The sequence below is a fragment of the Anguilla rostrata genome, chromosome 3, assembly GCF_018555375.3.
Source record: "Anguilla rostrata isolate EN2019 chromosome 3, ASM1855537v3, whole genome shotgun sequence".
NCBI lineage: Eukaryota > Metazoa > Chordata > Actinopteri > Anguilliformes > Anguillidae > Anguilla > Anguilla rostrata.
In genome coordinates, this window is record NC_057935.1 from 63,256,295 (window position 1) to 63,284,140 (window position 27,846).

The 27,846-nt window shown below is 44.0% G+C and overlaps 1 protein-coding gene across 1 annotated transcript; it reads right to left on the reverse strand.

The window, feature by feature from the left end:
* Positions 1 to 1,681: 1,681 nt before the first annotated feature.
* apln (apelin) lies at positions 1,682 to 25,702 on the reverse strand. Its single transcript, XM_064329278.1, has 4 exons — positions 25,519 to 25,702; positions 25,136 to 25,263; positions 10,993 to 11,164; positions 1,682 to 5,496 (listed from the first exon to the last, which is right to left on the reverse strand). Exons 2-3 carry the CDS (start codon positions 25,200 to 25,202, stop codon positions 10,998 to 11,000), a joined length of 234 nt encoding a protein of 77 aa, XP_064185348.1. The 5' UTR covers positions 25,203 to 25,263; positions 25,519 to 25,702; the 3' UTR covers positions 1,682 to 5,496; positions 10,993 to 10,997.
* Between the last annotated feature and the right edge of the window lie 2,144 nt (positions 25,703 to 27,846).

The following is a 27,846-nucleotide window of genomic DNA, read 5'->3' on the forward strand; positions in this document are numbered from 1 at the left end:
GTAAGTGAAAAAACATGCCTTGTCACATATCAGGAAATCAGCAGTTGAGCACAAGGCTAAATTGTCTTGCTTGTTATCAGCACATCAAGACACATCAAAGCCCGGATTCTCAGGCACAGCATCACTACTTGGCAGCAGTCAGCCCATTATATATCAATCAGAAACTTCTGCTGAATGGGAGTGCAGGTTGGAATTTTACACGAAGGTTCATGGTTTGGACTCTGATGTGTAATTAATGAGATGCTTAGTCCCTGAGGGAGTTTGCATATCTCTACAGCATATCGACAGCACAGCTACAGTACTATATTCCACTTCATGTTCACATGTAGTGTCTGTGAAACCATGCCAACCACACTGCATCAGCGAATGCTGGTTAATGCGTGCAGTGGTCTAAGGCCCCCCAGAAATCGTATGGGAACATAGGACCTCTAGGCAGGGAGATCTACAGACTGCATACACACATACTCTGTATGTTCATCTAGCTGCTGGAGTCAGTGCTTAGCCGGTGTTCAATAAATGCAGAAATAATATTCCAAATACTTTTATGTTGATCCTAAAGATAGTGCTTTGCTAAAGATAATTGGAATGTGCACAAACAAAATCCTAGCATGTATTGTAATTAGTGTGTCAGGGCAGTCTTCATTAACCTCCACCTCCTTGGCCCCCGGCATGCACATAAAAGCCCCATCATGCTATGTTTTCCATGGAGACCCATGAATGCATTCTTTTCATCTCACAGTTCTTGGCCTTGGTCTTCACGGGCTTGTTTGTCTTAGGTTTATAAGTGTTCAGCATCTTCTCTCACACCCCCTCATGGTGGTCCGTGCGACCAAACACAACTGGTACGTGCGGCCAACAGTAATACAGTATTACAGGAGACTCTTTCCCACACTGGAGCCATTTGCACAGACAAAAAGGACACAATGCGAATCAGTTTCTTAAAATAAGATTTTTTTAATATTACTTATTATCATAAAGATATATTTACACACTTTACAGAAATAGAAAATAAAAACACAAAGCTACGCATGAAAGGAAAAAAATAAAATAAAAATAAGTACTCCAAGAGCTAAAGCTTTTATAAATTAGAAACCAAAAGTTCAATTATGTACACTGTATTTCAACCATTTCAGATACACTTGTTTTATTTATTTATTCATTCATTTATTTTTCATTTATTTATTTTTGCCCAGTTCAACATCAAAACAGAGACAGAGACTATACATTTGGCCTGGTGAGCATTATGAGCGTACACCTTCAACAGGAGAAATGAGAGTAATACAACACGTTCAAGGTATTTAGCCTGTAACAGAATAATACTAATAGGTTGGCCTAGAGGGTTGATCTTTATTCTGTTTTATACTCGTGTGGATGGATGGACTGGCCTCACAGCTGGGGCACACGAGAGGACCGGTCTATACTAGCCCGAATCTCACTCTGAATGCTTGGATGAGACGGATGAGTCTCAGTCTTATGTCACTCCTCCGGGAGATGAAATCTAGTTATCCTGTTAGATTTCTCAGCCAGCGGATTTGTGTGAATTAGCGGGATTGGGTTTCAGATGCTCGATCCAGAGGACGTGATACAGCGCTCACACATGGCTGGCCGACTGAGGGACTCGCCGGAAAGACGAATAAATCAAATGCGTTGCATTACTAACCGCCACTTTCTTCTTTTTCCCCCCCCTCCCTTATATATTGATTAAATGCAGCCCTGGTGTTGCTTAAGAAGTGGGGAATGTAAGTGACGGGGGAGCAAATTTCGGGTGACGGCTCAACCCGAGATGAAAAGCAGAAGCTGTTTTCATTGACTCTCGGGGGGTGATGTATCTGTGGCCGCTGCATTAAGCAAACCCAGACCCACGCCTCTGCCAAACCGCTCTGTCAATCGTGTTTGCCTACAACTCTCTTTCCCTCTCCAGTCAATTCTAATTATGCGTCTTTTTTTCCCCCTCTCTCATTCCCACTCATCGCGTGTCCAGCCAGATACACGCACGGTCAAAAGCGAATGAGAGCTAAGTGACAGAAATCGTCAGCTCTTCAAAAAACATAACATAACATGTAATACTAGTGAGACAAGCTTGCAAGTGCATAGGAACATTGCTCAGGTCTTCTGATCTAATGAAGACGAGAGAACAAAATGAAAAGAAAAAGAGAGAAGAAAACAGCAGGCTGTTTCTCTGTTGTAAGTTTTTATCGTGAAAAAAGCCACAACAAAATGGCTCTGCTTTTTGAGCGTAATGTATTGGCTTGCCATCTTAGGTTTGGACGCATTTGTCCTTTTAATGCCACGGCCCGTTAACCTGAAGCACTGACGGGGGGCACTGTGGGTTGCATCGAACAACAGTGAAAGGCTGATTTACACACCTTTACTATCACAAAAAAATACAGCTGCCCACTCTGTATTTGGAGTGGCTTTGAACAACCAGCTAAACACGTTTCAGACAGAAATAATCACCATACAATGGAAACCCATCACATACCAAGAGACTCTTGTTTTTGAGGATATATTTTCTCAGCAGCATAATGGAATTGCGAAAGTGCAGCCTTGCAGGCCCGTTCAGAGAAATGTTGCAGCAGTAGCCAAATGGTTTTTTTGGGGGTGCGTGGGGTGGGGGGTTGGGTTGGGGGAGTACACACCCCAAGGAATACGCACTCTAAATCAATGTGTTAAGTTAGTGCCACTCAGGAACATTAGGTTGGGGAAGCTTTGAAGTTTGGCCAAAGCTTTGGATGTTAATATATATATATATATATATATATATATTTGGCTTTGGATTGTGGCTCTGAAGATAACCATCGCCAGAGTTTGGTAACACTGAATGGGACATTTTTTGGGAGGATAAGACGTTTTGTTTTAAACAATGCCATTGCCTGGCTTCAGCTCTCTGGATGGGTAGCTTGACCGACGCAGGGGGTGGAGATACATTCATGAAGCACAGTGTGGATACAGAAAATTGGCCGACACTTGACCAGTTACTTCCAGAAAACCTCTCACAGAACCAAAACCCTCTTCCCAATCATCCTCCGTGAAGGGACAACTACACGATATTGCCCCAGATTTCCCCCACTATTGGGTAGGGTGAGGAAAATAAAATTGTCTACTGTATAAAAAAATAGTAATGAAATCCACATCTCTGTCTGAAGATGAATTAAATAATGATAGTGCAGCTGAATTTATTAGTATTCAGTTTGCCCCTAAGATTTAATACATTTTTAATCAGGTTGAGCTTGGCTGGGTGCATTACCACTCTTATTAAGAGCCACTCATGCTGGGGGGCTGAGGGGCTGGAGAGTGTTTTTTTACAGAAAGAAATATAATAGCAAAATGGGAGTAGGAAAATGGGAAAGTCTACATTTTAGCCAGCTTCTCCTACAACTACAGCTTTCCTGTGGCTACGATCCATTAAGTAGGGTGTCGTAAGATCTCCCCGTTAGAAGTCGAGTGGAGCTGAACTCACCTATCTAGACAACGCAACCCAGAATGCTGATTGCGTGGCATTTGATCTACAGGTTGGAAACATTTGTTTTAAAAAGGCCAAACAGGTTGTATAAACCAGTGGTAGACAGAGGGCGTGACTCCATTGTAAAGTCAATTTTGCAATGAGTTCAGAACGTGGATGCCCCTGGGCACCTTCTGGGAGGCCCAAACGAGAGAGAGAGAGATCATGCTGTTGAATTTAATGACCGTAATGATCAAAGCCATGACCACCTCTACAATGGAAGCTGCAAACTAAATGTAAACCGCTCCTGACAGAGGCAATAAGATTGGATAGCAAGGACCGTATCTGGGCACAAAGCTAGTGGTGCATACATAGGCAGGGAGATATACAGTATAGGTATATATATTTATATATATATATGTACAGGTAAATATTTTTTTTGTGTTGCTTAAATAAATGCACAGAGTAGACATTTGCTCTGGTATAGGCTTCTATCACAGCACCCTGAGGAAAAAAAAAATTTAACTCAACAAAACAGTAACATATTCCAGTATAATGTAAAAGGCATAGCATCCATCAATGAAAGGTCTCTGTCCATTCTACTGAGGGTTGACTCCAGCCTCATGCCAGCAGTTCAGAGAAGAGTGCACTGTGGGAAGGCTGGACCCAGTGGCTTAGTTATCGCGCTAGTCTCAAGTGACTGCTTGAAATTGGGTTTTTTTTTTTTTGGTCTAATTCCTTCGAACTGTCCTCCTTTGTGTGTGTGTGTGTGTGTGTGTGTTCATTTGTAGATTGCTACTACTGCCTTTCAAGGAGATTTATAACATGTGTCTTAATGCATATGTGTCAGTGTTTTGAGACTTAAAATAAGAGGTAACCAGTCTTTTTCCTGGCAGCATGGTGGAGTATATTGTTATTTGGCACTTCATTAAAAGGAGAGGAAGTCTGCAGTCAGGGCAGACCACCCTGGCCAGTTAACAGTCGTGTAGAGCAGCTGCTCTGGGCTGGGGTGTGGAGAGGAGGTGAGGGTAAAGTTTTTGGGAATCATTGTCCCGGGTGGGAAACTGCTGCCTTACCCTTCAGCAAGATACAGGTATGCACGAGGAACCCTCCCCCAGGTGTTTAATGGGTTCTGTGATTTGTGAGTCACTTTGGATCAAAGCATGTTCTGAACAAATGAACAATGACAGAATAAAGCAGAATTTCTACTCCTATATTACTGTACATGTACTGGTTCAGATGGCGCAGTGGAACTGACGAGGACTATCAATGTGAATTTACCTGACATCTGACTACAGTTAAAAACAGCAGTAATTCTAATAGGTAAATACCTCTAAAAGATATATTTCAGATTGACATTTGCATGTCAAGTAGCGTTTTTCGTTGAAAGCTGTTGATCTGGCTTTGAATGAGATGCAGTATTTAGACATTAAAATAAGTGTCGGACAAGCCTCACAGTTGCCTACAGGTGACCTGCTCCGTTCCACCCCAAAGCTTCCACCACCTCTTCCACTCCTTAAGCCAGAATTAGCCGCACGGCGATAAGCGGACGGCGCACGGCCGTGACTGCTTTTGAATTCGGAGAGAATGGGAATACCACACTTATGAAGACTGTCTGGCGTTTTAAGACTAAGACTGTTTGGGACCGAGCTCCCCGGCGACCACACGTCATGCAAAAAAGTGTGTGACGTAGGGGGCTGGTGATGTAAGGGCTCTAGGAAGCGAGGTGGAAAAACACAGCGAGAAGGTAAGGGGGGACAGTAAGAGAGAGAGATATAGAGAGAGAGGGAGAGAGAGAGAGGGAGGGGGGAATCTGTCAGCCCGGGTTCAAAACGAAACCCCTCCCCGACCCTCCGATCCTTTGCTGAGCTGTGGGTGAGCGGCTTGTCCTGTTTGCTGGACAGACAAAGAGTTGCTAGAAGAAGGAGGAGGCCGTTGTGGACATCCCTCCTCGGGCTGGGGTAGCTTAATAGGCCCCCACTGCAAAGCTCCCCCATCGACAAAAGGAAGAGCACAGAAAATCAAGACCTGGGGGAGGGCAGCCGCAGCAGTGCCTGCAAGAAAAGAGGAAAATAAATGTTACAATCGAACCACTCAGATCTCCCCATCAACTGTTTGGATCCATCCCATAAGCTTGGATTAACTGTTTTTAATTTGGGTACGTACAGTAAATCATCTTGGGAAATGGACCCATCACTTGCAAATATGAAACGACCTTTATAAATAATCCAGAGAGAGATAAATCAGCAATGCATCATGTAGAATGAGCAACAATCGGCTCCTTCTTTTAACATACAATGACGGTGCTTTTCTGTCCATGAACTACGCTTTGTTCCTGCTAACAGGAGATCATATTTTTTTCTCTTTTCTTTTTGTGAAAATCATACTCTGGAAAAAAAAAAAACGGTGATCCTCTATCCAGACAAGATAAATTCACAATCCCCATCATTGTACCAGTTACCATTGGACTCAGCTCCCATTAAGGTCAGTTACATGACAGCATAGCCCGCTGTGTGATAAGAGTCCCCTTTTGTGCCTTGATGTATCTGTGCATATTTCTACGGTTACGTATTTTCAGGATGTTGCCGCGTATCTGCATGGCGATCTACATATCTGCGTATCTACATGATTGTTCGACAAGGGTATCGCAGTGCCCATTATTCTGCATTGCAAAGTGATCTCACAGTGGAAAACCATACAGGTGAGGGAGTTTGCATGCAAAGACAGTGTAGAGTTTCGGTTTGTGGGAGTTTTCCAGAATGTTCACAATTAGGGCAGGTAAAAAAATATTTACTGGCTTCTCTCATTGCACCTTGACCGAACATTCTCTGGCTCCTGAATCAAGTGTTGCAACAAACGCTCCTACGACGCTCCGATATTTGATGTTCTCAGTTGTCCTTTGTCTTTATTGTGGTGCAATGCAACTGCACACATTGATGTTTTGCAGTTGTAATATTTTTTCAAGCTAATATAAAGGAGAAGACATTTCCTCTGCAACAGTGTGTTCGACTTACTGCAACTGCAGTCTCTTTACGGTGGATTTTTTTCCCCTCTTAGCCTGCAACAGTGCAAACACCATGCATTGCAGCCTGGGAAAATGAGGCAGCGTGGAAAGGAAAATAATGGATCACTCTCTGCCTTGTTGAAAATTTAATGAAATATTGATGTTGTTATTGCGATGGAAATTTTTTGGGCGAAGCTGCCCTTTAAAGCGAATCCCTCAGAGGTGGCTCGATCTATGGGAAAGCGACCATCTGCTGGAAGGCGATAGCCCGCCTATATTTTTGCCGTGCCTCGCTGAGCAGGGTGAAATTGGTTGCTTTCTTCCTTATTCCTTAGATGTGCTCTCCCCACAAATGGGTTTTTTTGAGGTAATAAATATTTTCAGCCATTCTGGGCTCATTCCCGGGTCTCTGTTCTGTTTGGGCTCAAAGGGCTGCTGGCCCGGTTACTGTACTGTTTATGTCAACTGTTGTGGTGTTTCGGAGGGGGGGAGGGGGGTCAAGGGCAGCATAGTTCCTCCCCATGTACTCCAAGTATTGTCTGGGTTCTGTAGATGCATAGATTTTTTTCCTTCTATATATTTATTCTGCTCTTCATTGAACTTCAGCTCGGATCCTCCCTTTCGGGTTGGAACGAGCTTTGCTCTCAAGATGAGGGAAAGAAGAGGTATCAGTTAGAAGACGGAGACAGAGAGAGGGTGAGCACGAGAGAGAGAGAGAGAGAGAGAGAGAGAGCGAGCCTTTTAAATAAAGGGGTTTAAGAAGTGTGTCCTGGATCTCTGAAGCTTTCCAGGCCTTCTGAAGAGTTAATTCCCCCAGACAGCAGCATCGCTTTGCCACAGCAGGAATGAGGAGCCGTGGGGTGAAGGTTCTCACACAATGGAAACTATTCTGGGTCGACCACGACATGTCCCTGGCCCGCAGCCTCACTATCCATTTCCTCCATGAAAAAGTATGGTTAGGGCTATACTGTACAGTATCTCAGCATAGAACATGTACGTACTGTAAGACAACGAATTACACTTGATACTGCGCTTGCTTCACACCGCAGAGCTTTGCTAATATTGGATGTACTTTTTATCTCTATTTTACTAAGTGTCACCAGAATTTTCATTTTCAGTAACAACCAGTGGAATTGCAGGAAGTAGGAAATGGAAGGGATTGTATAGACATTAAAATTCATGAGTTGAGGGTTGATGTCACTGGCCCATTCCAATATCCAGTTGTTTTGATAAACATATTCAGGAGAGCTAACTCCATAGCTAGCTTGAGAAATGAGAAAATGCTGCTATTGGTCTTTAAATTAGCCTAACACAAGGGTTTAATTCATTTCCAGCATTCCTTTGTCCAAAGATTTATCCAGTCCAGAATTTAACCTGGCGCAACACATCGTATTACCAGGTTTGACACACGTTACATATTGTCACATTGAACCGCATTTCATGATGCATTTCATTTCTAGCAAGCTAGTCAACATTCAAACAGACAGCTTCTTGTTTAAAACTGGAAGCTATAAAGGGCCCAAATTATCATGCATGCACAGAACTCTGTTTTTATATTGATGTTTTTAAGAACATCTATAGCGACATGTAGGGGCATGGTTAGGTTTCCAGTTTTGTGTGAATGTAATCTGCACACCAGGGTTACACCCCTAATCTTTTTTTTTCCAGCAAACTTTGAAGATCATATCACAGCACACAATAGAGTTAACCATGTAATATAAAACTGGAAACGGAAAAACCTCAACTTTTTATTTTTTTGCTACGTTTTGGGTACTGCAGTGTCCCCAGTTGATTTGACATAAATGCTAGGGGTGCCCCAAATGGCTCAGCATCCAGCCACTCAGGATTTGCATGCCAATCTGTTCGAGTAAATTGGGCCTTGTTCCTGGGTCTGTGAGATTTGGTGTTAAAAAAAAAAACCCTGAATGAGGTGAACTATGAACTGAGCCATACGAACTATTGGAGAGGCGCATGACGAGAAAGAAAAAAAAAGAAAGCCCAAGCCTTCTAGGAGGCTGAAATGGTGTTCATGGAGACTGCATTGTGAGTCACTGAGCCGTTGCTTTTTATAGAGCTACACAGCTTCCCGCGGCGTCCCTTATTGTGCAACAGGCATTCCTGCCCTGAAAACAGGCATTGACCGCTCGACTCCTGGAGAAGCACGCCTGCGTTTTGTTGGTCAAGCAACGCATCGAAGTTAGTGGGGGCCTAGCATTGTCTCAGTAATACTGAACAGCCTGCACCCTTGTGCGGTTCAATCATCGCCGCTTGGGTCAGTTGGCTGGATTAAGCATATGGAAGGTTCTAACATAGGGCAGACCACAGAAATAGAAAAAAACCAATCATTTCATCTCCCATCTCTTTAAGCCTATTAACTGCCAAGCGGGGAATGACAATCCCTGTTCTTCTCATTAAAACTGCTTCTCCCGCGAGGTTAATTTATGGTGGGACCCTGCAGGATGGTGTTGTGCGCCCTGAACCTCCTGGTAGGATTGTACTCTTGTGCTGGTCTTGAGAAAGAAATCTGAATGAATTAAGGGCTGAAATGGAGAACCAGGGTCGTTTCTCTCTCTCTCCGAGAGAGTATCATGACAGTTGATATTATCATCCTTGCCAGGATATCTAAGAACCTGCATCCATTATCCTGTTCTGAAACTGATATAGACCAGAAATCTTTCCAAGGGTTTCATGTTGCGTCCTTCGTTTCTGCCAGTGAACCAGTTCAGGTTTAATTAAATGACACAGCGGCTGCTTTCAAACAGCTGTGGCAAATTCATACAGGCTACGTCAACATAAAATGTAAGTGTAATATTTTCTCAGGTGTCAGCTTAAAAGGTGTTGTGGACAAACTTCATATTATCCCAGCCAAAACATCATGCAATAAAAACCTTCCATTGCTGTAGGGCAATTAAACCCTTCCCACCACAAGTGTTGTTCGTGATGGTCTTTAAGTGACTGTTTTAACTGACAAAATGAATACGAATGTTAATCCATGCAGAGATGACCTAGTCAGGTAGTGTGTCTAAAGTCGTGTCGTTCCTGCCACCAATAGCAACATATTGAGTTTCTCTCTGTGTAAATAAATCTGTGGGAGTTGATAGAAGAATTATAATGGGGGTGCGAAAGACCAATAATCCAATAAAGCTGTGGGTTTGCTGTGTCAACAGTAATCTGCCTGTGTTGTGGCAGAGAGGTGCTGAAGAATTGAGTTGTGGTCAACGAGAGAGTTTCTTCTTATCATTACCATGTGGCCACACATTGCCCACTGCCACCAGATACTATAAGGATTCCGGATGGGTAGACTTCACAGATTCTCAAGTTCTACAGTGAGGTCACAATGACCTCTGTGTGAATTGGAAACTTGAGGTTAAATGCTGAATTTGCTTTTCATTTAGAGAAACAATGCCCACACACCGCTGCTCCCAAATGTGATGTTTTATTGTGCAATCAAGCGTAACGTTTTCGACCACACTTGTGACGAAGACCCACATGGTAGAAATGTTGTCTTTGATTGTGTGGACTCTGTGAGGATGCTGTTTCTCCTTAGTATTTATTTAGACTGTACCTTGCATATGTAATTATTTTGGATGTGTATACACCCCCACTTTATTCTTTCCATTAGCTGAGATGCTGAATAGTAGCTTTGGAGCTGCATGAGACATAATTCTGTTACTCACTCGACCGCAAATTACTTTTCCATCTTACTGACAACATGTTCTGTGCGCTTTTTATTTTAAATTAGTATTGTATTTGAGTTTATAGGCTATACAATCACATGTGTTATGTCAATATATTGATATTAATTTTATGAATTAAGAAGGGTTTGTTTATTATATTCATGAGAGAAACATAACCAGCTAACATAATCAGCGAACAACAAATGTGAATTGGCAGACTAACATCTTCTAGCAGAGGGTGGGATTGTTGGTGCACATTGTGATAACCTGTACATTTGTGAGCATTTAATGAATTGCTCACACATTAAGTTAGACACATGCGTCAGCAATATCAAAAAATGTTGGAACATCGGATAGCTGCCACAGCGCAAACATGCACTTAGCTGTCGGGTGGTTTGCCTCATTAAATATAAAAATAAAGCACATTGATTTTTCATAGAGGAAGACCTTATGACCGTGTTTATGGGGAGATATTGCATTAGACTCTGATAAGAACAGGTGGTGGAAAAACTGAAAGTGCTTAAAAGGTAAATTAATGAAAAAGAGAAAAGCGGGACCTTAATAATGTGCAAACAAAAACAGCATATTGATTTTTTTTGAAGGCACGAAAGCTTGAAAAAGTGCTCAGAAAAAAAACTGAAGTGACTCCAGATGACCAAATGGTAAATGGACTGCATTTATATAGCACTTTTATCCAAAGCGCTTTACAATTGATGCCTCTCATTCGCCAGAGCAGTTAGGGGTTAGGTGTCTTGCTCAAGGACACTTTGACACGCCCAGAGCGGGGTTTGAACCGGCAACCGTCCAGTCTTACCTCCTGAGCTATGTCGACCAATGTCAGAGGCGTGGGTAAGGTGCTAAATACTCACCTTCTCTAGAACGGCATCGGCCCCTTGTGAGAGAGGCGGGGTCGGGGGCGTCTCCGCTTCCAGCCGGCTGGCCGGTGGCTCTGGCTGCCCCTGGCAGGGTTCTGCTGCACCAGCCTCCTCACGGTGCCCCCTTCCTCCGCTCCCCTGCCCTGCTCCCTGGAAGCCATGGGCCCTGCATGGGGAAAGAGATGCTTTATGTTTTTTGGGGGGGGTTTTAAACCATTAACATTTTCTGAAGCTCTTGCCGTTTTAAGCTAGCCCCGTGTCGGGCACGCAAAACGAGGACTGATCTTTTTCAGGCTTTCATGCCAAATGCTTAATTATTTAATTTGCCCATTTATTAGATCAGACATCTTTTTTTATATAAAGCCATGAACTACAGCAGCAGCCTGCAAGTAATCTTGATGAAAATGTTTTACAGTGCTCCAATAAAGGAGTCAACCAACATCCCATATTTTTGTGTCCAGCTGTGTGTAAAATCCAGATAGAACAGCATGCCAGCACACACACCAGTCCTTCACTAATTGAATTTTGCACTTGTGCTTTGCATCATCAACAGATCATATTGTTCTAGCACATAAAGGGCGGGAAAACACTCAGGATCTAAATAGCTGGCTAGCTACTGTAGATACCTCAAACTGCTTAATAGAATGTGTGTGTGTGGGCCTATTTTGACAGTGGCCACCCAGATTCAAGCTTTCAGGTTCATCATTCAATGCTGAGGAACCGAATGGGAAGCAGACGGAGATTCAGGTTTTATTTGTTTATTAGAAAGAAGAAACCCGAGCTCTAACGTGTCGCGTCCTCTGCCACCCTGCCTAAGAGGACAGATGTCTGACGCACCATAGCACTGGAGCTGCAGCTCAAAGGCTTGCAGCTGTGCGCCTCGGGCATGTGGACACATGGAGGAGCTGTTTGTCTCTGTGTTTGTTATGCCTGAGTGTGGCCAGATGTTTCCAGTCATCATTCAATAAGTGTGCCCAGACTCCTTAAGCTCCCCTCCTACAAACTGCTTGATCCCCATTTCACGGCCTGGTGACCTCTTCGGGATCTTGAAGAGGTCCACATGGCAGAACAGGCTCTCTAAGTTGTCTCGATCATGTAACATGTTTTATAAGGAAAAGTTGTCTTTCATGTCCTAGATTCAACTTTTATACCCTGGGAATATTCTTGTTCATCTATATTACAAGGGCGAAGTATAGAGCACTGGGGAATTCAAGACTTTGATATTCAGTAATTACTGGAGCAAGATCATTGCTTGTCATTCAGTATTAAAACCTGTAACGTATTCAACATTACAGCTTGCAAAGAGCTTTGGAAGAGCTTGTAAAATACCTTCCTAGTCCTGATTTCAACTATACCTGTTTTTTCAGGTACAGGTACTGTTTTGCGTTGTTGTATTGAGCCACTGCTGTATGTGCCATGGGTCATGTATGTAGTAACCGTTAAATCAATAGTCAGTGGCAAGTTCATGCGTTTGGTTTTCATTTCAACTCTAATTTGGCACACCTGTGTCTACTAATTAGCAGCTCAACAAGATATCTAGCTGTTGAATGAGGTGTGCTTTATTAGGGTTGGAGTGGAAACCTACAGGATGGTAGATCTCCGGGGACAGGGTTGGGTGGCCCTGCATGAGGAGAAGCCACCATCCATCCACCTTCCTCACAGTACCTGCATCTACCAATTAAGCAGCCTCTTATCTCACCCTCCAGCCCCCAGACTCCATCTGCCACCACTCAGCCCTCACTCAGTAATATTAGAGGGGGCATCTTTCACAGCCAGCCAAATAAACACCGTCCCGTTTAAAGAAAACAGAGGACTCCATGTGGCTTTTCCCGATGAGAACCCCGAATGATATCACCCTCGCGGGGTCAGAACATTCTGGGCTGAACTGGTTTTAATGCACTCAGGGGAACAGCTGGTAGCTGATGGGACGCCTTCGCAAGAATTTCGAGTAAACCATTGAGAACGGTGAGAAGAGAGCGGTGACATTATTTATGACAATAGTAAACATGCTTAAATCATAACCTCCTCTGTAGGAGAATGACAGACATAACCCAGTATATCCATTAATAGGAGGATGTCTAGAGCATTTCTCTCTGGTAATTCGTATGGCTAGTGTTTCATTAGCAAAGAAGTCAAAGTTTTGTAATACACCATAAAGAGAAAATATATGTCTGAAAATGAAAACAATGCGTAAAATCAGAGGCTGAAATTGTACATTTGCTGGCAGGAGCACTCAGATCCACAGTATGCTAGCGAGTTTAGCTGACCCTGTTCCAGCCAAGAAAGGATTTCCCCCCGAATGGAATGTAAAAAGCATGCAATCATGAAAGCAAATAGCAGGTTCTTGTTCTGGCCAACCCTTGTGTCTACAGAAGGAAAGAGAAGAAATAATTGAAATATGCTATTTCCACATATGCCTCTCCTCACCTTTGCATGTGCAAAGAAAGAGTGAATCCGCATCATCGAGTAGCTGTCAAAATCAGCCTTAAGGAATTTAAAGAATAGTGCATTTCCTTTTTCTGAACCAGGCTGGTCTGCGTGGCTTTAAATGTTTATCGTGTGCGTTTGCATTTTTCCAAATGCCAGAAATCTCAGATTCCATTTTCCACATTAATCTTCTTTTTGGGGGGGCAGATATTGCACATTTGCTGTGAACAGTGGGTTAATTCATTCATCCATATGGGAGAAAGGCTGCTGTGCATATTTCAGCGTCTCACAAAAAGGAAAGCCCATCTTTCCTTCAAGGCAATGTAATCCTCGTATTATCCCCTTGTTATTATACCAGATATCGAAGGATTTAAGGTAGTTTACACAATATGTCTGCATTCAGTCCATTTTTTTCTAATCTGGACGGCTTAATATGTATGAAAAAGCCCCCTGTTTCTGGAACGCTTTCACTGACTGACAGGAAATTTTCACGAGAGCCCTGGCTGGAGTTCTCTCTGTGCTTGTCCCTCTGTAGTTGAGGAGAACCATGGGCCGTGTAGTGTATCCTGCTCTGGTGTTCCTGACCCAGCTCTGTCTGACCGGGGCGAATTCTCACCCTGTCTGTATAGCTCCGCTTAGGGAACTAGAACCTCAACGAGCACTGCCTGGGAGATCTGCATCTGAGGCTCATGAACCATGCCTTTCATTACGCCTGAAGGGGGACTGGGCCACATCACTCCCTTCTCTCGCCTTCCACTCAACTCCCCATCAGACCTCTTGGTCCCTAATGAGCTGAATTAGATGTTTGGGCTGGACTGGGCTGTCAGTCATTTTGCTTTGTCCTCGGCATGACAGGGAGTGGAGATTCCTGAAGAATCTCAGCCAGCCTGACCTCGCAAAAGAGCAGTGTAATGAAAGCTGCTAGGTCTGTCAGGGTGACGAGGCTGGAGATGATGCATAGCTTCCCTTGTCCGGTGGGATTTTGGGCAGGTGGACTTGTTTTAGCTGTTAGGGAAGAGAACGAATTGTTGGCAACCTGTGGGTTGCTCTGTTCCAGACTTGCAGTCCACCTACACCCTTCTGGAATTCTAATAAAAGACAGGATTCTTTTTTTTGTTGCTGTTAATAGCTGAAAGGTTGACCCACGTGAGAGCAAATCCCATTTGTTAATGTTTATCCATCTTATTCCAACTACTACACAAGGCTAGTAAGGCCCCTCTCCCCTCTTATTGTACTTTAATTGATACCAGTCACGATGCATTATCTCAAGTTTTCTATCCCAACAGCCCTCTCTCCCCTTGTTATTGGATTCATGATAAGCAAGAGAGAGGCTCACAGATAAAACGGGATAACATGACTTCCCACGATCCCTATGTCCTGACTATCATGCCATCTGACCTTGGAGGGCAATTCGGTATGTCGTCCACTCCAAAGAGGCCCAGTTCTCTTTTGTCGATAATTGAAGAGTTATCATAATGGGAATTTCAGGAATGCCTGGATATTCCTTCTAGTCATCTTGAAGAAGAAAAAGAAGAAAGGAAAAGGATTTGATTGAGATTTTTTAATTCAAAAAAGGGATTATCAAAATAACCTGTGAAAGAATTTTCAGGTTGAGTTCTCTCAGCAGAACAAGTGGCCATAAATGGGAATTATTTTATAATTTTACATCAACGAAAAGAAGTATTTTTTTTTGACACAGGGAGTTGTCAAATGTGTAAAACAGCTTCCCAGGTCATGTAGCAGAGGCACAGATCCTCTGGGTTTTCAAGTGCTGGGTACTCTCTAGACTGCCCAAATGGCCTGTTCACATCATCATGTATTCTTATGTGCTTAGGAGAAGATTAAAAATCCTGCGGGCCTTGAGCTGGACTGGCTCCAAGCTAATGATGAGCAGTCCACGGCTCCCGGGTTCAGCTTCCCTGTGCCACTCAGGTGCTATCCATTATATTTTTCTCGTCTTTCCCCTCATGCACTTTCCTCTCCTCTTCTCCCTGTCCGTAAGCGGCAGCACCTTTGACAAAGCCGGCCTCTTTCAATTGCTCTCCGGCATCTTCTGCAGATGGGGGGGAAATCGTGCCTCCTCTTCTGCTGTTTCCCTGCGAGGTAGCTGGGGGTCGGGGGTGATGGAGTGCCTGCGGGCTGGATGAGAGTTTATCGCGTGCCCCGGCGCAGGCGCAGCGGTATATCACAGGGAAGTGTGAGAGTCGCTGAGACGAGCAGACGGGATCATGGGAAAATGGGACTGGGAGTGGCAGGTATAGACTCAGAGCTGCCGCTACCTAGCCCAGCACGAGAGGATGCAGAGACACAGCTACAAATCTCAGTCTAATAGAATCCATCTGTGACCCCCCCTCCCCCATCCGTTATACCTCATACTACACAGTCACTAGGATGTCAAAAATTAAAAGGTCACATTGAAGGAAAAGTTCAACCAGCAACAGGTGATGGGACTGAGATTCTTGTATATGGATATATTTCAACAAAGTAAGCAAAGCATGATACCATATATTGTATTGTATTTATATAATTTCCGACCACACATGGTATGAAATTATACTCTTTAATTTCCATGTATTCTTCTTCCAGTAGGCTTTGGTAAATTGTTTTGTTCCTGAGACGGCTTTCTGATGAGACATTCCAGTGCAATCTGTACTTATTGATTTGTTGTCATTTTACAAAACATTTAGAAAACATTCCTTCCGTTTCCTCTCTGCCCCTGTTCATCTTCCCTCCTTCTTCTTCTTCTCCTCCTCCTCCCTCACTTTGTCCATCTGTTTCGTTTTCTTCCATGATGCAGCAAAAAATGTGAAAGCTGGAAGGGCCGTGTATGCGTAAACAGGCAGCTGCCGCACACAGTGGAAATGCGAGTGGTGGCCTGGGACTGGGGGGTTGGTGGTAACCATGGCGAAGGGAGAAGACTCGCAGCGCACTGCGAGCAGCCTGTCGACTAGCGCCCCCGGTGGCCACAGCTTGAAATGCGAACTCCGCCATCCCTTTCACAAGGGCATTGTCTGACTCATTATTACCCCTGGCAACAGTTAAGTGCCCAGTGTCAGAGGTGGAGAGCACATGATAATGAGCTTCACATTTTTTTTATTTTGTTTATCCCCCTAAAGATGAAAGCGGCAGAATGAACATCCGAGAGAACAAAGACGTCTTAAATGCGCTTGAAGCCTAACTTTTAGAGGGGGCTATTTCTGACTCAAGAGGGTCTCAAGAGGGTCAAAGTCTGAGGTGATTAGCCCTTTAAAATGATAAAGCTTTGCTAATTTGTGGCTGCTCCAGCCATTCTTGCATGTTTCATAAGCAGTCCCTTGCACAGCTCAAATCTGGTGCATCATCATATAGTGACATACCGGGTGCTATCATTTGTGTCCTGTTTTTATTATATTTATCACTGTCTAACCGTTAGGGAACTTGGAAAGGTACGTCACCTGAGGTGCTTTGTAAATACCCAGCCGTCTAAATGGAGTGTGTGTAAATACGTAAGCTGCATACGTTGCTATGGATGAGGATGTCTGCCACGCAAATAAATAATGTAATGTAATACTAAACCTCCTCGCTAGCGCGTATAGCACGTCACTCGGGCGCAAAGGGAGAGCTCTAGAGACTGTGATGCTGCTGAGAGGCTGCTGTGTGGAAGGGAGGGAGGAATGGAGGGGCATCCCTGGATTCCAGTCTTTTCTTTCCGTCTTCCCCTGCGATCAGCTCTCTCCGTCCTCAGGGCCCAGACCACTGCGGTGCACGGTCCGTAAGGGATGGGCAAACTGTGTGTGGTTTCGTGTGTTTTATGGTGTTGTGTGTGTGTGAAAGAGTGAGAAAACCGGCTCCATTTCAATTATATATAGTATTACTGTCTGTGTGTATCCATGCATACATGGGCAGTGACGATTACGTGCATCTCTGAGTGCGAGTCTGTGTTTTTCTGCGAGCATGCGTGTGAGTCAGTATGCACACATGTCTTTTTATGTATGTATATATGCTAATGATTTTTTTAAATGCAGTCTGGGCTGAATTTCACTGACTCCACTTCACTCCGGCAGACACACTAATCCACACACCCAGAATGAGCGATGCTCCTGGAACAACATAAAGAGGATCACAAGCCTTTTACACGGAAATAAGAGGCGTAATCCCCCTCTAAAATTCAAATCCAATGTGCAGTTTGTAATGTTTGTAAAGGACAGAATAAGCATCTGTCATGCTGCACTGGCTTCTGTTACCGTTAGCCGACTACATCAGCGTCCATACATTCAGAGGGTCGAGGAAGCCCCTCCCCTTCTCAGCATCCGAAATCAACAGCCTCCATTCTGAAATATTCTGCCCTTTCTTTTGAAGCTGGAGTCAGCGCTGCTTATCGCATGCCCACCAGTAACTCGGGGGCCTTGGCAGAAACTGGTACCAATCTCTTGCCGACTTTCAGCCCACGTTTCCATGGCAGCGGCCATGAAAGGCGCTCAGTCAGGAGCAAAAAAAAAAAAAGAATGACATTGTCAGTTGGAATGGATCAGGTTTCCCACTTTACAAATTTCAGCACAGAAGCCCTGAATCTGTGATTAGGGCTCTCTAAGAGCAGGACCCAGTTAACCCTTCCCCCCCCCCCCTTCGGGGTCTCACAGGTTTGGCCCCTGGCAACCCCCCGTAGGCGCTCAGCGCGGTTTGTTTTTGTTGTGATGAGTGCATTTTTCATTGCCGCTTCCCCCTGTTTGATATGCGGCATTGTGCTGCTCAGATAATACAGGGACTGTGGGGGAAATGAAGGCCATCATTGTCTGCAGCGACTCCGCAGAGGAAGGATAAGTGCATGAAAAGTTGCACTCGCTGTCCCAGCACAGACTTAACCTTCCACTCCCCAGTATGTTTACCATGTACCCCAAACTCTTTACTTAACCTGAAGAGATATCTACAGATAAATGTACACTTCAGATCTACATTGTCAGAAAAAAGGCTCATTGGCTAGTATCCATAGGGGATAACTTTCAAGTTTTTCATAGAATCCTCTATGGTAGGTGTGAAAATTGTGAAAGCTCTCAGATTTACCAATTTTGCTCAACAAAGAACCCTTGAACTGCTGTAGATAGGGTTCCTCAGTGTAGAAGCAGAGGAGCCTTTTGGTACCATTTCTTCTGAGAGTGTACTGTGCTGTGTTGGCCCATGGTGAAACCATTCTATGCTGAAGATACTGTAGGCTACAAAATTATAATTCTGCCCACAGACTGGCAAATGGTATTTCTAGGATTTTGGATACCTTAAAAAGAATGTTGTTGTGGCTCCAGAGCAGTCCAACATTTAAAAAAACAATAAAAAACATGAATTTTGCAGCCCAGGGATGGTTGTTGCTCTAAACAACCGCACAGAATGTTTATGCCAGCGGCCAGCTCTTTTGCATAATGGCAAAAATGTTATCAGACACCTGTTGCAAGGTTGCATAAGAAGTAGCAAAAATATATATCAACTGCATACTGTAAGTTATTGTTTCTAAGCAGAGTATTACCTTTATCTGCTGGGACACTGCACCATTTGCGTAGGTAAATATGATGGGAAGATAGCTGCAGTGGCTCTTTTGTAGGTAAACACACTAGTCTCAGGTTGGGTACCACTCTGAAAAGCTGATGTATTTCATCATTTTAAGGTATGGATTTCACACACAGTAAGAACCTAAGAAAATCTTGAGAGTATTGAGCCTTGATGACAGACCATCAAGGCCCATTGTTTTAAATACTGTCTAGAGCAGGAGTGCCCAATCATTTTCGTAAAGGGATGGCATGGGCTTTTGTTTTAGCCCAGCGCTAAGCTAAGACACCTGATTCAGCTTATGAGTGTCTTGACTGAAGACCACAATTAGTCAGTTTAATCAGGTGTTGTATTGCGGACACAGAGCTGGATACTCTAGAGGGTATCCAGCACTGCATCAAGTCTGGTCTTGACCACCCCAGGGAATCCTGCTTCCACTGCATGCCCTGGAAAAGCTATTCCACGCGTAAAAAATTATCAGTGTGCAAAAAAACTATTTCCTGATGTCACTGTGAAATCTACCAAAGATCTACCTGGCTTTCATTTAAATGTTGATTTGAGATGTGAGTGTGGTTCTTAGCAATGAGACAAGGCATAATCTCAAAACATAGTTCATGTTAGCTGTACTAGTTCGGTTTCAAGGTGTTGTAGGTGTTGTAACGTGAGCCTAGGCTCGCATATCTGCCAAGCCATCATAATGAGTTCGCTCATAGGGAACCAGCATAATAATTCAAGATCGTTATCAGCAAAAATCTAACAAAAAATATAACAAATATACAAAAATGATTTACCTCTTTAAGAGCTACAACAAGCGACATGCCAAGTCGTAAACAAAAATTGCATAATTCGTAATTACTCTTACAGCAATATAATTTATACAAATGATGACAAATGATTAATGTTTGCTGCCTTAGTAATACCCTCTTCACAGTTTGTGCTGTGGCCAGGAAGCAAAAATGAACGAAAAATAAATTATGGACTAATACACAAGCGCTTTTGTCTTATCTTTGGGCTACATATTTTAGTGACAAAAATATTGCCAATGGGTGAGGCATTTCAAGATTTGCCAGTGGGATAAGAAAATTTCATTTGTCAAGCAAACAGTAACATAAAACAAGCTATTTTCTACTTGAGAGAAACGATTTTAAGTCACATTACAAGACAGACACTTTTTAAGTCAGGCCTTTTTTTTACTGTGCACTCTATCATTGTGAAATGCTCTTGTGTTGGCATTAATGAGTCTGGCCTCAGATATTGTCCTTTGGCTTGGATTCAATCAACACTGCTTTGCAAATAAAGGCAAGTGTTAGCTTTTTATTCACAAGCATAGTCTGGCCAGTTCAGTAGCCATTAGAATTAACTCACCAAAGTGCAATCGTTGAAGAAAATTTCTGACACTTCCATTTATGCGTAAGTCAAAGTTGACAAATGTTAATTGAATCCAGACTTTTATTGTTGTTGTTTCATTAAGACTGTAGATGAAGATGAATTCCAATTCTCAAGAGACCGCCTAACAGATTAAGCTGAACGTAACATGCAGAACAGCACCCGTCGGCATAAGTAGGCATGAATTTCAGTTTCAAATTTGTGTTTGTATCTTGTTTACATATCTATATATTTGACAAGGACCCTGATTATATGGCTCACATTTAAATGAACAAGGCCTAGGGATATATCTTTGGATAGTATCAGATACCGACTGATAAAATTAAAAAAAACATTTCCAACTGGAATTTTGGTCAATGATGTCTGGGCTGCTCAAGTGTATAATGCCATTGGTCCATATTTAGCAAATTGACCTTGCAAGTCACCGAAGCACATGCATTCAGCAACCTAAAATATTTTGTGCAAGCAGTTTAGCCCTGTCATTGGTAAAGTGCGCACTCACATCCATCCATCCATCCATCCATTATCTATACCCACTTATCCCTGGTCAGGGTGCTGGAGCCTATCGCAGCATGCATTGGGCGAGAGGCAGGAATACACCCTGGAAAGTTCGCCAGTCCATCGCAGGTGCACTCACATAAAATTGGGAATATATTTCTGTGCAACACATTTGCGTTCGATAAGTGAAAAATAAATAATCATATTATTTAGCTTAGGTTAGTATGGTAAACATTTTATACGTCGGGGGGTTTCGTTTCTGTAACCTGTAAGCAGGAAAAGGAGCTGAGTTTTCTGGCTCAGAAGAAGGCATTTTGATGTTGAATGGAACGGTAGCTAACGCAGCGACTGGCTGCATCTCGCGGGTCTGCCAGCCGGTGAAAAACGGCTGCAACCAGACGTAGGAGAGCCTCTCTGCATGTAAGTAGATTTGGCGGAGAAGCGCTCTTTGAAGGCCTGTTTTTTATTATTGCTCCTAGCCTATTTATATTTCCCTCTTCTGTCCACCTGCAAATTTAGCTAGGCAAGCCAGACCACCAACTGTGAATTTTTACAGGCTTTTTAATATTTCAGTGTCCGTGCGCTCCTTCACCACTGAAAGCCTCTAGGACCTGCATATTCTCAGACCGCCTGCTGTACAACCCCCCCCCCCCCTTGTCTCTTTCCCTCTATCTCTCTCCTCTCTCGCTCCTTCAATCTCTGTCTTTCTCTACCTCTCTTTTTCCACCTCTCTCTGTCTGGTCTCCCACAGTCTTACTATCTCTCCTCTCACAATATCCCCTTTCTCTCTCGCTCTCTCACTCAGCCCCTCTCTCCTTTCTATGTCTGTCTGACTTTCCTCTTTTTTTCTCATTGTCTCTGCCTCACTCTCTTTCTCTAACATTTTCTCCCTACAAATCTGGGCAGAACTGAAGGCTGTTGGTGAGATTATTCATTGGCTAAATATTCACAAAGCTGAATCCACTGGAGAGCTACATGAAACCAGCAGTTGCATGTATCCATGGAAAAATGGGTTATTATAACTAATCATCCACCTTAAATTTTAACAGATGCAACAAGTGGCTTTTATAAGCATGCCTGATTTTTGAGGGGTGCCATAGAACACTATTAGTACTCTTCTTTGATCCTGCTGAAACACGGTTGGGCCTCCAAGCTTCATTTTATACATCTCTCTCAGACAACAGGCCATCCGACCAATGGCTATAGCTGCATCATTCTCTCTCTCTACCTTCTGTTTCTGTTGGAGTTACTGCATGATCACTGTCTACACTGCGTACAGAGCATATCAGAGAGAGAGAGAGAGAGAGAGAAAGAGAGAGAGAATGAGAGAGAGAGAGAGAGCTGTTATCAATCAAACAAAGTCTCAGCCTCAGAGGACTTGCTGACTGATTCCATACAATCCTTTCCAACAGCGTGGTTTGCCTGCCATCATCATGTTACGGCAAGACATCGGAAAAAAAAGTCACGGGCCTTTCTCTTCTACTTTACGGCCTCTACACGCATGGCGGTGGACACAAGCACCTTCTTAACGCCGAGTTGGCTCAGCGCGCTGGAATTATAATCTAACGCTTCCGGCACGCTGTTGGCCGCGGGTCTATTGGTGTTATTTCACAAAATATCCTGGCCCTCCGTGAAAAGGAACTTTGCACACTTGCAGTTTGCTTAATGAGCCCCGTATTTATTTAGCTGGCCTCTCTGTGGCTCGCGGTGACCCAGAATGCACGGCTGCGTGATTGGATCGGCCATGCCGGTGCGAGATCCAGCTCCACAATGCATCAAAGTTTAGCGTTAAACAATGGCGGCGCTGACAGCCCGCGCGAAAATGCCCATCTGCGCAGGGGGAATCTTTTCCAGAGACAATGGCTCAATCAGACAACCACAGCACCAGGCACCTGAATAGTCTCACCTGCTCAGTGGGGTCTGTGGTGAGAAGTCAACCAGGCAGCTAAAATTAGACGTCCCAAGAGCATTGAGTGTGTGTGTGTGTGTGTGTGTGTGTGTGTGTTGTTTTCCTGTTCTGTGTCTTAGTGCATCAAGGGATTTGCTTCCGTTTTTTTCCATGACAATGAATGGTAGGACCCACATATCTTTCTGAGGCTGGTAGAGAAAGATATTATTCCTGTGCTGGGGTCTGCCTATTTTATGAGCTACCGAGAGGTTCTGAAACGGGTTCTGAAAAGCGCTCATACATTCTGAATCCTACAGAGAACATCAATCACATTACAGGTTACACTACCAGAAAAAAATAAATAAACCCTACCACAGGAGATTGAGAGCCTGTACATTTTGTATCAGTGCTAGAGTGTCTTTTCTCTCAATCTACTGTGACACTAGCATTGATAAGAAATGTACAGGGCCACGCCGCGGTTCGATCTCATCTCGCTCGTGCGACTGTAAATGCCATCCCCCTGCCTGAGGATGTGTTAAATTAGACTGCCGTCGCCTGTTGCGCCATTAGTTCAGTTCCACGTCCCCACCCTCCTCTCTCTCTCTCTCCGCATGGGAGAGCCAGCGCTCATGCCTCCAGAATACTGAAGCCAGATGCACACACGCACGCACACACACAAACACGCGCACACCACACACACACACACACGCAACACACGATTGAGAGGTGCTCACGATTTTTTAACCAGCAAACTCTCGGTGAACCGGAAAAAAGCGTTTCGTCCTCGAGATGAAAGGCTTCACACCCACTGCCTACACGCCGAGCCGCCACCGACACCTCCCCGCGACGGCACAGAGTGCGCGGGCTCGCACAGAGCGGGCGGGCAGGCAGGCAGGCAGGCAGGCAGGCAGGCAGGCAGGCGAGCGTCCGCTGCCAGTTCCGTCAATGGAGCTAGCTGGTGCTAGCGGCGAGAGGACACGCTGTACAGCCATACAGCCGTCAGGAGGCATGAGCTGAAAAAGCACGCTCGCGCAACAACAACCAGAGCTGAGGATGGATGCAGAAGGCTGATGTTATGATTTATTTAAAAATAAATAAAAAAATCACATCCTGTAACGGCTCGAGCCGCGGTTATCGAGGATCTCTCCCTGCTGATCTCTGGAGCGGCACGCGCAGCCCAGACGAAAACGCAGGACATGAAAAACGACACCGTAATGCAGGACGATAATCGTTTCCCATTTACTCATGTGAGGAGACAAAAATAGCATGTCTGTAATGAATGCATCCCCCCTCCCCCCCCCCCTTTGCTTCCTGAAGTGTGGGGTACCAGTAAATCTTGTTCATCACAGCTTGATGCTGAACCTGGGATACGCTCGGAGAACCAGCACCCCCAAAGACACATGCAACACCGTGCTCATTGGTAGAAGGGTGTCAGCCTTTGTAGAGATGTTGGTATTTACACAGACTCTCCACTGTTGTTTTTTACACCAAGCTGCTACCTGCACTGCACCTGTATCTCCTTTGAATGCTTTTCTCTGACATATTGCTAGGCTTCAGTGAGCACTGTTTAACATATGGTGCCCTCTGCCCTCTGTTTGACCATTTACTCAATGCAGTTTTATAACAGACAAACCATAAATTTAGTACATGGTACTTGAGCTTGGTCTAGTATTAGATGTGCAGTGGCAATGTGCAAAGATTCACTATGACAAAGCATTGAAACGGCATTTCCCATTCAGACATTGTCTGAGGAATAGCTGTTCTTGTAGTCCAACAAGAAATGCAAGATGTAACATTCATCAAGGAAGATGGCAGCACGATCATTACAGCGTTGTCAAATATAATATCACTATCAGATCACATCAAGACAAATGCCTGCATGCACTGCACAAATATGGTGAAGGGCCAGTTAAGAAATTGATCTGATTTTAAGTACTGTTTTTCACAAGATGATGCCAAAAATACAACTAGCCACTGAGCCCAACACCACCATTGAATTTTCTATATAAATGCAAATTGCAGTAATCAGCTCAAGCTATTGTGGTATTGAAGTGCTGCACAGAACAGAGGAAGCAACAGCCAATCTTTGCATTTCACACTCAGACACTGACCTCCCTGCAAGCTGAAGCAAGTTACGAAACTGAGCAATCAATACCATCTGAAATAAAGTTCAATAATAATACTAATCACTGTAAAAAAAAAATTTTTTAACTATCAACAGCAGCAACAACATTTAAAAAAAACACTGCACTGCAGTACAGAACACAGCCAGGTGCTGATCCTCTTCAGTTTAGAAACATAACAGCATTAACCACGCAGGGTAACTGATCAACTACAGCTGTCTATCTGAACCCAGTGCTGCTAAGGAGAAAGAAAATGCATCACAGGGAGGCTACAAGTAACAGCCTGCGCCCCCTGACTTACCGGCACTAGCAGAACACAGCAGAGACAGCAACAGCACAATCACTAGCGTCAGGATCTTCACATTCATTTCTGCACTCCCCTCTGGCTCCCCGTTAGTCACTGGCTGATATGGTATAGTGGTGTGTGTACTAGAGGGAGGGAGGGAGAGAGAGAGAGAGAGTGAGTGAGCGAGCGAGCGAGCGAGAGAGAGAGAGAGAGAGTGAGGGAGTGCTCCTCCCGCGTGTGTGTGTGTGTGTGTGCGCGTGTCTATGTGTACGCTTCTGAGTGCGTGTGTTTTTACGCGCGTCGGCTGCGCGCGTGACTCCCGCCTGCGTGCCTGTGCGCGCACTCTGCGTTTATCAGAAAAGCGTCAGTGACAAATGCCACTCCGAGACTGAACGCACCTCTTTATCTGAGCTCTCCCACGGTGAGGCGTGCGTATGTGCGCGCGTGTGTGGCTGTGTGTGTGCGTGCGTGAGAAAAAGAGAGAGAGTGTGTGTTTTGGTTTTTTTTCTTCGAAAAAAAGGCAGGCTGTGCCAAGTTGAGTAGAGCCGCAAATGTGCTGGGAGGCAGCCTGCTGCAGGTTTCTGTGTGTGCTGTGTGCCTTGGATATTAAACCCAGTCTGTCATGTGGCCATGGCTTATGTATCATTGACTCCCTCTGTCACGGAAAGGGGGCCTCCCCCACATGCAGCCCCCACATAGACACCGACCCTCCCACAGAAGACCGGGACAGGAAAAGCTGAAGGGGAAAGGTGTGGGGGGGGGGGTTGGATCCTGCGGGCACCAAATTCTTTGGAAAAGGTGTTCAAGGTTTAGGACAGTACCCAATCCGAATTCTGTTCGAAAGTTTGTCTCAGTTCCCTGCAGGACCCATGCCAGGAATCCGAGCATTAAGTCAGCTTCTTGTAGAGAAAGCCAGGGAAGGAGAAGAAAGAAGAGGAGAGGGAAAGAGATAAAAAAAGAGAAAAAGCATGGTGTTCCTTTTTTTTTGTCATTCCCAACTGTAAAGAACTATATCCCATTTACTATTTTTTACAACACACATTCCCAAGTTGCAAACAGCATTCCCCCTGCAAGCAGCATTTTGAAACATTCAAACCCCTGTTCAGTTAATTTGGAACACTCAGGAAAACAAGCTGTCGGACTCTGGAAGTGATTGGATCCCTCGTTCTGTTTGCTTTAACTGATGTTTTGGAATTTTGATTCTTTCAATGAACAAAGCTCTCAGATATCCAAGGCCAGCCGGTTCATTCTGTTATTTCTCATATATTTATTGTACAACAAACAGAAAAGGGTTGAATTTCTTGAACTGATTCGTGAGAAACGTAGATCTACCCACATAACTGAAAAACTATAACATGCTCTTATCTCTTGTGGCCATTAATAGCGGTCAAATGAAGTTAGGTACGAAAAATATTTTTGTCAAATATCCTGCGTTAAAATGCAGTAAGAAATGTTCTTACTCTTTACATCTGATTAACTTTTCCCCCAACCAGTCCCTTTAGGCAGGCCACATATGTGGACAAAACCTACACGCAGTGACAATCACAAGACACAGAGAAATCATTTTCCCCCAGCACAATACAAACATATTGAGTAACAGCCTAGTGGAAGATCATGGCATGATTAAAAATGTCTGATTTAGATTAATTTGGCTTTGCTACTGAATTTTAATTATATGCCACCTTTATGCAGAAGGATTGAAAATATCCACACGCATTAGTTCTGAGCTGAAATTAAATTAGAATTAGCATTTGTCACACTTAGAGACTGTGCACTTTAAAATATAAGGGCTAATAATGCAGACTGCCAAAGCATAGCTGCCACAATGAAAAAAGTGTGGAAGCATTCATTAGAGAACTTCAGTTGATATGAAATTGATTTTCTGCATTTTAACTTCTGCAGTGTAGGTGAACTAACGGTGGGCATTATGATACAGTTGTCACCTGTAGGGTTTTTTGCAGTCAAGTGCCCTTGAAAAGATAAATTCTGAATGGAGGCCAGTTATGTTCAATGAATGATATGCAACTTTTAGTTACAATTTATTTTTTTAAATCATTATTTATGTTATTGGTCACAGCTCCCCAGAGCCCAATGGTGAGATCAATCAATGAAGAATCTGTTCTGTGTAACGCTGAAAGAATCTTCCCTGTGTAAGGCTGAAAAAATGCTTGCAGGGACTTAAGTTCAGAGGCAATATGACTTCATTGTCTCCACCCTCCAGCCCAGCTATTGCTCCATGCAGGGGGGGAGGGGGGCTAACATGTCTGTGTCACCCACTTGAGAACCAACAAACAGTAGCCCCCCTTTCCATTTATACCTCTTCCACTTCAGACCTTCGCAGTATGTGAAGTAATCCTCTCGCCTATGGGGTGCCCGAGGTGTAATCTAAAGATGCTTATCGGTCACGGGTCCTTTTTTTAGCCCAGATATTTGCCAAAGCTCATTAAAACGACTCTGTCAATGACACGTCCCGGCCACCTCTCTCACTATCACTCCGAGCAGTGAACAGTACACTGAGCAGTGGTTATTCTTACGGGGCAGCTAACAGGGCACGTACACATGAGAAAACTAACCGCTGAGAGATTTGGAACGTATACACCGAAAATAAGCTGCTCAAACCACTCAGTGTGTTCTTGTTACCCTTGTGCCCAAACACTTTACTGCTTTAACTATATACAGCATGCCCAAACACTTTAACAAACATGCTCAAATACTTTAGCCATAGC